Source organism: Cydia fagiglandana, chromosome 5 (genome assembly GCF_963556715.1).
Source record: "Cydia fagiglandana chromosome 5, ilCydFagi1.1, whole genome shotgun sequence".
NCBI lineage: Eukaryota > Metazoa > Arthropoda > Insecta > Lepidoptera > Tortricidae > Cydia > Cydia fagiglandana.
This window is the reverse complement of record NC_085936.1, coordinates 12,609,860-12,623,870: the sequence shown is the minus strand read 5'-3', so window position 1 is coordinate 12,623,870 and position 14,011 is coordinate 12,609,860. Positions and strand designations below refer to the sequence as shown.

The 14,011-nt window shown below is 34.5% G+C and overlaps 1 protein-coding gene across 2 annotated transcripts; it reads left to right on the top strand.

Annotated features, from left to right (window-relative positions):
• Positions 1–205: 205 nt before the first annotated feature.
• Positions 206–13,113, top strand: LOC134664492 (thiamin pyrophosphokinase 1). 2 transcript variants are annotated; one of them, XM_063521167.1, is made up of 7 exons: positions 206–457; positions 949–1,105; positions 1,594–1,760; positions 2,324–2,410; positions 10,689–10,965; positions 11,843–11,965; positions 12,147–13,113. In XM_063521167.1, the coding sequence occupies exons 1-7, from the start codon at positions 368–370 to the stop codon at positions 12,152–12,154; spliced, it is 909 nt and encodes a 302-aa protein (XP_063377237.1). In that variant the 5' UTR covers positions 206–367; the 3' UTR covers positions 12,155–13,113. The 2 variants fall into 2 exon arrangements, with proteins under 2 accessions (XP_063377237.1, XP_063377238.1); XM_063521168.1 differs by lacking the exon at positions 12,147–13,113 and having other exon boundaries at positions 11,847–11,961.
• The last annotated feature ends 898 nt before the right edge of the window (positions 13,114–14,011 follow it).

Genomic DNA, 14,011 nt, shown 5'->3' with positions numbered 1-14,011 from the left:
CTGTTTAATGACCAGCCAAATAATGTACAGCGAGATAAACCAAGTGTGATACGCATGAATTATCGATGACGTTTAGAGAGGCCATTACATGGCCATTAGTTTTCGAACATTACCTTTCAAAAATATTTTTGTTGTGTAAACACCAGCACCAGGGCAGCCAACTTAACCAACAAGTGTCAATGTCATATGTCACTTTAAAGTCAAAACAATAACCGGCCCATATTCATTCATACTTGGAACTACTAATTGTAAATATCGAGGGATTATAAATTATAAGCCTATATTTGATATCCGTTATCGTAATTTACGAGTGACAAAGGTGATATACTATCAAGCTTTATTACTTAAATATATTGTAATTGTTTTAATGATACAGAAACTTGCAGTGCGCGAAGTAGCGTGCGTAATACGCAAACGTTTTGGCATGGCTCTCCGAGGAGTAACAGTGAATGGTGTAGTAAGTACTCTTTAGCACCTTGTCTTGGTAGTTCTTATGGTATTATTATCGAAACGAGGATAAATTTAAAACACTTGGGAAATTAAGTACTTTTAAGCATACATACGTTACCTTACCACCTACTAGCTACTACCACCACTAGCGTAAGTCCACGTGCGTGTAGGACGTAAACATGCTTAGAATATATCTATGTAACCTATGTATGTATTCTTTACAATACTAATACTGCATACATTTCAAAATTCCAATGAATGAATTTAGGAGTTAGTCTTATAAGAACTAATTAATATGGCTATGGAATACAATGAATTGTCTGTTATATTGAACCCTAAGCTGTCTATGGCTTATAGTTCTTTTATGAAACTCTTGTCACAAGTCAGTTGAATCTAATTTCTGTTAATGTATTAATGTATGGATCTTAGTTATCTGAAATAAATGTATTTTGATTTTTGATTTTGATTTTGATTTAATCAATTTTTTTACATGCTCAGCATAAACCATGCAACTCTCAATGCAATCCTGTACAGTGCTGGAAATGGGATGTCAGCCCCATCATACATCACACGAAACCAGTCACCTATGCGGTCCTAGTACTTAATACCCCAATCACACAGAGTCAGATGTTTTTCACACAATTATGGAATAATGGTAAGTTATGCAATTTGTAAAATTATCAGTGTGAACATGTTTCATATCTATTTTATTTAATTTTTAGTTCACCTGTTGTTTGATTACCTTAATCAATAATAGTTATTTATGATACAAGTATGATTAAATTGGCACGAGTTGTGAATTACCTATTTGCATGTGTATCATACAAACTTTTTACAGGACATGGCCCTTTAAACTTTTGACATATACATGGAAAGTGTTGTTTCCTGCACTAGTGTGGGAAAGTAAAACCATATGTACTGTAAATTCACTTTTACATATATCCTCAAATATAATCTTGATTATAATGCAAAATAGTAGGTCTACCTGAAGAAATGTAAAAATTGTATTGGGTTGATTGATATAATCTACTTGATGAATGTGATAAAAAAAAAAAAATACAGTTTATATTGACAGAGCCTTCTTTGATTAGTGTTAAACAAAATGTTAAGTTAACATAATCTAATAAACTTCTTTATTTTTAGCAAAATTAAGAATAACTGTGGATGGCGGCATCAAGAAATGGGAGTCATTTATAAATAATTGTCCAGAAGAAATACAAAATGACATCAAATTACCAGACCTTGTGACAGGGGACTTTGATTCAGTTTCTCAAGATGACTTAGAGAAATACAGAAAGAAAGGTTGTAAGGTGAAACTTTTATTAAGACAATAATCTTACTAATTTATTGAATGTTTATTTATTTTAAAAAGTGTGCCTACTCTTTCCTTAACTCTTTCCCTAACATCAGCCACCATAAAAAATGGGTGACCAATATTAGTTGAGGTGACCAATAGGACAAGGTACTCTTTCAAGATCCTAGTCATTTGATTAGGAAATACCTATTATGTTTAAGTCTATAGTTATCATATAGTTCTTTTTTTATAAAATATGGGTACATCCACTTTTTACACATTAACTCACATTTTATATACGGGTCTATCATGGGTCTACTGCAAATTTAATCTTTATTTACCGACATGTTAAAATAAATTCACGATAGACCCATCTATAAATGTGAGTTATTATGTGTTGAAAACGCGAAGTTTTCAATATTAAACCAATATTTAATTATAAATAAAATCTCAAGTTCTTTTTAGATATGTTTTCCTGCTCATTCTGTATTCAAACTTCTTAAATTATGTAATTAAATCCAACATGTGTTACCAATCACCATCAATTGTAAGCGTAATTAACATGCCATTGTCTTGCAGGTGGCACACACGCCAGACCAGAACCACACGGACTTCACCAAGGCCTTGATGGAATTATTCACGCATTGCCGGGAAACCAACACAGATGTGCGTGCAGCATTTATTATTACATATTTCATGCAAAATGCCAAAGGACTATGCGTCAAAATGGCCCCAAAACCAACAAAGTTGAGAGTTAGGTCATTAGATAGGTATTTCTCTGTACTTTATTTCGTTCTATGGGCACCAAGCGGAATTCCATTGCAGAACTGAGTAATTGGTATTTTAGTCAAAATGTCGTCACCCTTATTACCTAGGCAATAGAGTTCACCGCCGAGCGAGCGCGGCAAATTATTCAACATGCTCGCCCGGCGGTGCGCGAACATCTACCCTGCAGCGGCGGTAGCAATTAATTTACTTACTCAGTCTCTATTGCATAGGCAATAAGGGTGACGACATTTTGGCTAAACTACCAATATCTCAGTTCTGCAATGGAATTCCGCTTGGTGCCCATAGAACAAAATGAAGTACTCATAGAAATACCTATCTAATGACCTTACTCTCATTTCTGTTGGCGTTGGGTCCAGGCTCCATACAATGTTGCCCATGGTCCTTTATCACTACACATCGTGGTTTTATGAATATTTTGGTAGCTTCTTTGAGTTAGTAAAATCAGTTCAAGCTATTTAAACGGAGATGGTCAATTAAATCGTGACCTGATTAATCACTTCGATTAGAGAGTAGTAAGTGAAAACCAGTTTAAACCAAGCTGAAATGGAGACGCTTTACGCTCGCTCGGTCAATGAAAGTTATAGTTATTTTCTAGGCATGTATATTGATTATCTTTGAGAGGGTGAAAAGTAAATGGCGCTATACTTTATACGTAACACGAATTTCAAGAATTGACTCCCCTTGTCACAACATGTTACATTTTCTTGTACCCCTCCCTCTAAGCGTGTGATGTAATCAATGGATGAAATGCCTAAACTAAACTATCACGTGGTGTAAGAATTACTGTGGCCGTACGGTAAGCTTAAATGTACTTACTATGTCGTAACATTATGTACATCTGTGTATAAGTATATTATAAATAGATGTGGTATTGATGTAAGTGATTTGAGATCCATTTGCGACAACATATCCAATGCGTGACCTCCAGCCATTATCGCTTCATGTGGACGTAATTATATGCTCACGACATTCCCGAGTCTCGCAATTGAATCGTGTTCTACTGTTTCACACTTTGTATGTAGAAAATACTGACTCTAATTAATTACACTTGTCATATTGCTTGAGAATCGAGTCCTAAGAAATAGCCTATTGTTTTAAATTGCTGTTTTGTCCATGAAATAGTGTTTATTGATATAGATATTTGAACAACATTCAAAACATGGCCACTATGTATTATGGGTTCTATACACCAATAGGGAGAAATATAAGGGGAGAGTCCAATGCGCTGGAATGATTAGGTCCGCATCACACTCAACATTAAAGTTTCTAAAGCAAAGGGCCTACCTCGAACCACGTTCGACGTGTTGCCTCCCTGTCACACTTATGTACGAATTTACAAGTGCGACAGAGAGGCAACACGTCAAACGTGGTTCGCGGTAGGCCCTCAGTTCATGCTGCCATGAAAATTGGAATAAATTGCATAACATCGTATAAGAGAAACTGATTCTTTATTCTTTAAATAAATACAAGTATAAGTTTACAGCTCTAGATATGCCAAAACACTTATACTCTTAATACATACTCGTAGTCAATGTAGTCATAACTATCTCTAGGATCTTTATTTAACTTTACATATGTAGAGATTAAAAAAAGGCCTGAAACTATACTAATCTACATAGGTGCTCGTAGAGTTAAAAAAAAGAACTACTTTGTAAATCCTGATACTATACTAATTTACATAGGTTGAGTTTAAAAACATCCTGATATTATGTTGTAAATTCGGCCACTTGTCTGCGAATATGTCTGTGTGAGATACGTAGTATAAAAACAAAGATCACACTTACATTTTTACGAGATGGTTCACTTTTGCTAAGCTAATACGTACTTATATCGAAATAATAAGTTAGAACTGCTGTTCAATAACACAACTACCCTCCATGTATATTTCTTGACCATAACTGTCAGAACATAAGTAAGGTAAATAAAGTATTTTATAATAATAAGCCATGATATTAAATTTGTATTAGTTTGCGTTAATTATTCTATAATAAATTAAACTAAATGCAGCAAATACATTTGTTGAATTGAATTATTATAATAACCGGATGTGCAGGAAACATCTTATTTGTTATTCCCACCAAGAAGTGGTAGAAGGGGTGAAGTCTAATCGAATATAAGCGGGTGTCTGACAGTTGTGGGTCACTTCTCAGTTGGAGAGCTACGACGACGAACGAAGTTAAGTGTCAATTTTATTTAATTGTGATTTTTATGACTTGTTATAAATTTCTGTATGTTTTCTTTGTGTTATAGTCTGATGGTATGTACGTTACAATCTTTAATGTGAATATAACCCTTTGATGAGTTTTTAATAGTTACTATGTAACGTATATTCCAACTGATTACGGTGTAATACATCATGTGGCTTATTGCTCGATCTTTATTACTATTTTAAACTATGCCAAGTGTGTACGTTAAGGTAGCCAGTACTAACTATTAAGCCACCAATATTTATTACGCATAAAATAATATTTTTGTGAATGATGTGATAATAAAGCCGATTAATTGTTCCGTAAACCTACAATATACTTTTACTTACAATCTGCTTATATAAATATATTACTTAAATAATGTCTACCATTTTTCATATTCTAAACCTTGTAGTTGTCGCTATAATAAATACATTACTTTGAGCAATAATTAACTAGTCTTAATTAAATACTGCCTTACATCCTTATTTCCTATTTTATCAACGATAATATTAAACTAAATCTGACATCAGAAGTGGGATGATATTACACACATTCTATGCCTACAAAACTAATGTTTCAGGAGCAGTACGAGTATAAGGACTGCTTATGCTAGTCAACAGCGGGACGCCATCCAACTCCAAACAGACACTGTAAGCCGCGCTATCCTGGACACAAGGACACTGGTGTTTCACTTTCAGTGAAAACCCCAGGTGAAACAAGATATTTGGTATACTAAGCATGATGCTTTTTATGGAGAACCGCAGCAAGCAGCTCAAAAGTACTTCGCAAAACAGAAACTGCCGCACCTGTGAGACGCTGCGGAGTGGCGCCTGTCTGGAAGGATGACTGATGAATGATGTTGTTTCTGGTATGTTAAAATTTGGTTACACTTAAAAATAGGACTGTATAGGTATGTTTAGATATCGAATCACATCGAATAGTTACAGAGTTAGATAAACGTAAACGTCTGTCCTTTTCATAACCTGTTATGTAACCATAATGACGCATAAATAAATATTTTCTAATCTATACTATTCTAAATGACGACTTAGTTAATGACTGAATCGAATAATAATAAAAAAAAAAAGAAGCTATTTGTGAAATTGGATTTTAGAAAAGCAGTTTGGTTTGAATAAGTATCCAAACGTTGGAATAACGTTATTTATGGCCTGGATAAATATTTTAATCGTGATCAGTTAGCTACAACTCTAATCTCATTATAAGATTTTGAGGTCTGCATTAAAGACTACGTTGGAAATTTTAGGCGGTTAATAACAATGGGCATTTTAATTGTAACTTACCGCGTGTCTTAAGTTAGGTACGTTTATCAAGTCAGGTTCAGCTGTCGGTTTAGTTACGAATTTGATACTTAATTTAATTGTCGCGGTTATGATATTTGTCGTCAGATTTGTGACTTTTCCTAACCGGCCGTTAACGGTATACAGTTAAGTGGAAATACCCTTATACGTCCTTTGAATTTTTTTAGTCACATTATTTCTTATTTTTGTTACGATTGATACGAATAAATATTTATATAACACCAGTTACTTAGGTTCAATAGTCTGATATCGAAGGCACATATCTTAAAGATTCTATCTCACCGATCAGGATCTTATCAAGGAACTATTTCAATAAGTATAAAACAGTAAACAATATTAAACTGTCAGGTCGTTTTAAAACTGTAAAGGATAAAGTCAACACGCTTTTGGTTTTCAGTTACAAGCCCCTCGTAAGCTTATCGATATTAAAACAGTCGGTGGTAGTCGTGATACTTTCATAAATAGTAATAACGGCTATTTACAATTTTGCACCTACAGTGCTTATTGCGAGTTCTGTGTACAGATAGTAATACGCGTTTGGCATAAAAGCGTTTTTGAAACTATGCTTCCAATTTGATAAATTTACTGATTGATGGATATTAAATGACTAAAAAAAAAAGGATATCTCAGTGACAACCTTAGACAATTACGTCATACAAAATAGTAGACTAGTCAGTATTATTCTTGTGGTAATCAGAGGTAATTCAAGTCCCGTGTTAGTAAATTATGTTTTGAAACCGTGAAGTTGAAAGATTTTTGCACATGCAAATTAGTCAGTAAATAAAAAGCACATATTCTCTTGGTAATAAAAATACTTTACAAAAAAAAAAAGGGGTAAATATACAACATAGAGTACAATAAATGTGTACAAAGTAAACGTATTCCTTTAGGACCATTCATCTAGGTGACCTGTAACTGGGTTGCCAACTTTTTTTTGGTGGAATATAGTATTTTCCAGAATAAGGCATCAAAAACATAGTACATTTCAAAAAAAAAAATAGTACTTTTAGATAAAATACTAAACATGAGTGTAATATACTTTTTATCGGAAATATAGTATTTTAGCGTACTATATATTTTTCCAAAAGTATATAGTACAAAGAGCCAAAATATAGTACAATACGATATAATATAGTACGGTTAGCAACCCTACCTGTAAGGAATATAAAAAAATATATACACGGTGTAACATGGGGGGGCCGAATAGTTTTAGCAGCGTATTCCTGATTATATTTAGAGACAAAGTCCTTTAAACCTTTTTGAAATTCGCCTAGTTTCAGAGTTCATTTAATACAAATACAAAAAAAAAAAAATTAAAAAAAAAAACTAGTTTTCTTTTTGATGACGATGTTACTACTATGGGACGTAGTCTAAATATCCTTATCGATAGATGTCAAAAAGTAACAAGTAACACTTTGCAACAACTATGATTTACGAAAAAAAAAATTTGTAAAAATGCATTTTAAGTGACATGTTTACCAATAACATATACTTTTTAATGTACAAGTACATTAAAAAAAAAAAATTTTTTTTTTTGGGCGAAATTGACATATACAGTTATACACATATTACATTATTTTCTCTCTTTTGACCTCAGAAATGCGTGGTTAAGGTCTTTCGCATTCCTTGTGAACACCATGTATATACGATATTTTAAACTGTTATATACTTTACCAGTTCTCGTAGTAAACTCGCATAAGCCCTTGGGTATATGTACCACCATTTACCTGGTCTGGCGGTAATTAAATATGCTGCGGTAATAAAATGCCTATAACAATGGCAATTTTGTACCTATGATCTTCTGGTTCATTTTAATGTTTGTTTTAATTTTGGTACATACAAGAAAACATAAGACCACCGGAATACTGATAAAGCCAAGTGGAAGGTAGATAGGTGAATTAACCTTTTGGTGCCACTTGTTGCTATGAGTGAGCTGTTCAGGAATAAAACGAATCGTATAATCCTGATTCTATAGTATTTAGCAAACATCAATTTTTATTTTTATTTATACCTAACCTATTGCCATAATGAAGCATGACTGATATAAATAATATGTCTTCGAATTAATTGTGTCCTACCCAGAAGCCCAAAACATCCTAGACCCATCCTAGAGAACAACTTTTGTAAGATGAATCCGCCTTTGTACGATAAGTTAAGATTCAACTAGAAGAATATCGCGTTATCTCCTGCGGTTTAAGGACAGTTACGATGGAAGCTCCAAAATACCATTTCATAAAAAGAAATACGTTGCCTATTATTTGTAACCACATTTTTATTTTGCCACCGAAGCTTCAGCTAAATAAAAGATAGATCTATACATATTGAATACATTATAGATAATACTGATCACTGACTTTTAAAATAGTTGTTTTGTGGGATGGCCGAACGGAGTTTAAAATTCTGTTACATTAGGTTTATATAATTCATGGGAGTGCCCAACGTAGGAAGTTCTAATGGAATGAAAAAAAAAAAAAAAAAGAGAACGAAAAAAAAATGATAAATGTTTATTTCTGTTAAACGATTCAGGTTAATTTATAAAATTATTAGGATTAAGAAGTTTTATAGACTTAAGGTAATTTATGTATTAAAAAAAAAAAAGAAAAAAAAAAAAAAGTTTATAAAGTTTACTTATGTGAATGAGACATGAGTTGATTATCGATCGATTGAGAACTTCCAGTGTACATCATTCCAGTGTAGTTAAAAAGCTTATTTGACAAAATAATAACCGATTAATAATTGCTGCCGAGCCTGCGAGCTCTCACTTGATGTAAGTGAAAAAGTAGCAATATAGGGACCTGCTGCAGAGCCTGCGTGCCCCACTTGATGTTATAGGTGGACCAGTAGCCAACTCAGGGCGATACATGCTACCGAGGCTGACTTGATGTGATAAGTGCCCGTAGCATGGTGATTGTAAGTAGGATAATTGCTGCCGAGCCTGCGAGCTCTCGCTTGATGTAAGTGAAAAAGTAGCAATATAGGGACCTGCTGCAGAGCCTGTGTGCCCCACTTGATGTTATAGGTGGACCAGTAGCCAACTCAGGGCGATACATGCTACCGAGGCTGACTTGATGTGATAAGTGCCCGTAGCATGGTGATTGTAAGTAGGATAATTGCTGCCGAGCCTGCGAGCTCTCGCTTGATGTAAGTGAAAAAGTAGCAATATAGGGACCTGCTGCAGAGCCTGTGTGCCCCACTTGATGTTATAAGTGGACCAGTAGCCAACCTAGGGTGATACATGCTACTGAGGCTCACTTGATGTGATAAGTGAAACAGTAGTATGGTGATTGTAAGTAGGATAATTGCTGCCGAGCCTTCGAGCTCTCACTTGATTAATGTGATATGTGATATAGTATCTGACTAATAAAAAATAGTCATTGCATATACTAAGTTTAATATAATAAATAAATAATAATAAATATAGAAATAAGGTACTTCGAGAACGAAGCACCTGTCAGTATGGCCGTGTGAGATACGTAGTATAAAAACAAAGATCACACTTACATTTTTACGAGATGGTTCACTTTTGCTAAGCTAATACGTACTTATATCGAAATAATAAGTTAGAACTGCTGTTCAATAACACAACTACCCTCCATGTATATTTCTTGACCATAACTGTCAGAACATAAGTAAGGTAAATAAAGTATTTTATAATAATAAGCCATGATATTAAATTTGTATTAGTTTGCGTTAATTATTCTATAATAAATTAAACTAAATGCAGCAAATACATTTGTTGAATTGAATTATTATAATAACCGGATGTGCAGGAAACATCTTATTTGTTATTCCCACCAAGAAGTGGTAGAAGGGGTGAAGTCTAATCGAATATAAGCGGGTGTCTGACAGTTGTGGGTCACTTCTCAGTTGGAGAGCTACGACGACGAACGAAGTTAAGTGTCAATTTTATTTAATTGTGATTTTTATGACTTGTTATAAATTTCTGTATGTTTTCTTTGTGTTATAGTCTGATGGTATGTACGTTACAATCTTTAATGTGAATATAACCCTTTGATGAGTTTTTAATAGTTACTATGTAACGTATATTCCAACTGATTACGGTGTAATACATCATGTGGCTTATTGCTCGATCTTTATTACTATTTTAAACTATGCCAAGTGTGTACGTTAAGGTAGCCAGTACTAACTATTAAGCCACCAATATTTATTACGCATAAAATAATATTTTTGTGAATGATGTGATAATAAAGCCGATTAATTGTTCCGTAAACCTACAATATACTTTTACTTACAATCTGCTTATATAAATATATTACTTAAATAATGTCTACCATTTTTCATATTCTAAACCTTGTAGTTGTCGCTATAATAAATACATTACTTTGAGCAATAATTAACTAGTCTTAATTAAATACTGCCTTACATCCTTATTTCCTATTTTATCAACGATAATATTAAACTAAATCTGACATCTGCGTTTTGGACTGTAGCTAAGAAGTTATTTAGTAATTCTATTGCTGAAGTCCTGATGGGCTACGATCTCCGTTAATCCATCCCCAATTACTGAAGATTTGGGTATCGATGTGGATGAGAGGAGGAAACCTCCGCTGTTTTTACCTGCCTGATGTCATATGCTGTTTGTCATTAATTTGATAATTTTACACATAAAATCAGTCTTTCTTTTAGGTGGACCATGTCATAGCAATAGCGCAATCGTCCCGAAGGATAGACCAGATATTCGGCAACGTACAAACATTGTTCCTGGCTAAAGAGAACCAGCTCCTCAGCCCCACAACCAAACTGTACCTGATATCTGACGATGCTGTGTCTTGGTTACTCTCTCCGGGAGATCATGTAATAGTTGTACCTGAGGAGTCAAAGAAACATAAAAGAGCTTGGTGTTCATTGGTGCCTGTTGGAGAGCCTTGCGTTGTTACTTCTACTGGACTGAAATGGAATTTGGGTGAGTACAGTAGGTAGTCAATGTATTGGGTCTTCTTATTATATCGTGGGGCACTCACAACATGTCCCTCCCTGATGAATGTATCTTGAATGTCTCCGTGTGATCACATGATAGTTGTACCAGAAGAGCCAAAGAAACATTTGACACCTTCATCATCTCAGCCTATATACGTCCCACTGCTGGGCACAGGCCTCCTCTCGAGCGCGAGAGGGCTTGGGCTTTTATAGTCCCCACGCTAGCCCAATGCGGATTGGGGACTTCACATACACCGTTGAATTTCTTCGCAGATGTATGCAGGTTTCCTCACGATGTTTTCCTTCACCGAAAAGAGACTGGTAAATATCAAATGATATTTCGTACATAAGTTCCGAAAAACTCATTGGTACGAGCCGGGGTTTGAACCCGCGACCTCCGGATTGCAAGTCGCACGCTCTTACCGCTAGGCCACCAGCGCGCTAAGACACCTTGGTGTCCTTTATTTCCTGTAGAATTTTTCTTACGAACGCGTGGTACTTGGGTGAGTAACGTAAAAGTTGTACGTCCGAAAAATTATACGTTTAATTTTCTACGTTTGTAAGTTTTGATCAGTCAGATCTCTAAGTTTTAGGATTCCGAAGGGTAAAAACGGGACCCTATTACTAAGACTCCATTGTCCGTCTGCCTGTCTGTCTGGCTGCATCATGAACCGTGATAGACAGTTGAAATTTTCACATGATGTTTTTCTGTATTTTTTATCGGTCGACATCAAAGATATGTTTACACTTTTGCACCTTCCCCCTTTGTAATAAGGCGAAAAATGTAAACATATCTTTGACTCCAATTTTCAATATGTATATGTCTGATGCATTTGTTAAGTTAACTTTATCCATTGTTTCAGACAGTCAGATCTTAGCGTTCGGAAAGCTAGTCAGCTCGTCTAACACGTTCACGGAATCGGACACAGTGACGGTCAAATGCAGCCACCCCCTTCTGTGGTCTATGAAAGTGCCCAGTCTACAAAGTAAGTACCTACACGTAAATCTATCGGAGCGGCCGATATGCTCAAAAATATCTCAACACGCACTTATAACGCCCTGACTATAGAAGCGTGTTCAGATATTTGGGAGCACCTTGGCCGCTCCGATATATCTGATGGCGACTGCACCTACTCTAAGTTTCTTACATTATAACTTCTGTTTCAGGTTCTTGAAACTTAACATTAACATAGAAAAGAAATTAGTAAAGGAACAAATGTCAAAGTGCTAATAAATAGTTATAATATAAAAGTAGATTTTTAGTTACAAGTACAAAGTAGAAGTACATAAGGATTCATGGAAGATACCAAATTGAGTAAATCGACTACAGAACATAAATAAATTCCCTTAAGTATAGGTATATTATTTATACTATGCTTTTCGTGTAATTTTATTCTATAGTCTAATTAAAAATTATTAGGGTTGTGGCTTGTAACTCTGTATTTTTAGGTATTCAAATAAAAGTAAACAAGATCTGCTCAAATGGCTCCTTAAACCAGTTGAGGGTAGATGAAAACATTACACGATCAAATAATGTAGGTTAAAGACAGGTCGTTCAGTGACTGATCCATCAGGCGGTTTTGTAATTGATTGGTTAACCAATAAATGTTATAACTACCCGAAAATTTACAAATTGTTTGTTTACTTTTATTTAAATACCTAAAGATACAGACTATAGTTAATGCATCATAAAATATAGTTAGTATAGTTACGGGTAGTATTTGGACTGAGTCCTATAATTTCCTGTTTCACAATAACTACCAAAGCTAATATAATTTAATCTTGAATTGTATACGTAGTTAATACGTAATTTACGTACAGGTGCTTTATTTTACGAAAGATAAACGCAAAGCTCAAAACCTCAAACAGTTATGCGATTTACTGATCAGTTTACGATTAGAGTTGAGACGTTAACTCTATTTTTACCAATTTGCTTTTTTCGAAACCTTAATCGTTGAAGAAATAGAGGGCCTGTCCCCTAAATCGAAAAAAAATATCTGCCTCTATCGCTCTTGAATATTCGAGCGATAGAGAGGTGAAATTTCGTTTTTGCGATATAGTCTCGGTTACACGAATTGACTCTGTTTGCTGATGACAAGTTATAAACCAATATTTATTATGATTAACTTATACTTGTTTTAATAGTGATAATTTATAGGTAAGAAACTTGGCTCAAGCCCTTCTTTTATGTAGCAGTGAAGTGTTTGGATACACCTTACATGGTTAAATGAATTTGCTAAGCGCCACTTGCACCATCCCACTAACCCGGGGTTAACCGGTTAAACCGTTAACCCAGTATCAAATTGTACTGGTAACCATTGGTAACTCCAGGGTTAACCGGTTAACCCCGGATTAGTGAATGGTGCAAGTGACCCTAAGAAGATTGATCAATCCTTTTTCACATGAACAGCTGCCAATTAATATAATCGATATATATTTATAAATCTAATATATTGTACCTACACATACATGCAATACATTCAAAAGGGGCTTTAGCTAAGTGTTTTACCTAAACATACTTTTTAAGGGGCCAGAAACATTGTGCTTGTTTTGTTTGGTTTGGTTAGTGAGTCATGACATAAGTACGTACTTACTTATAGTAGTAATTCATTCTTAGTTATAGTGTTAAAAAAATCAACCAAAAATAAAACTTCCTAAAAGGAGGAATTTACAAATGAGGTAAAATCGGAACTGAACAGTTCTCCTTTAAGTAGGTACTTTCCTTTATGTAGGTAGGTCCTTTATGTAGGTACATCAAATGTATAATTGTAAATCAAAGATTTATTTATTTCCGTAGGTATTGGCTCAAATATTTTAGCGCTTAAAATCGAGTGAGCTAAGCCGTTGACTTAATGTATATTTTGTGTTTTTATATTATTATTATTTTTTTAGATTATTTTGTGTTTATTGTTAGGTACCTATATTTTTGCATTTAAGACGAAACAGGACGTCAGCCCGATCTCAGTTTTGAGATTTTGAGGTGAATATCGCCATCGCGCTGACGGGGGCGGCGCTGCATAGTGAAGGACTAT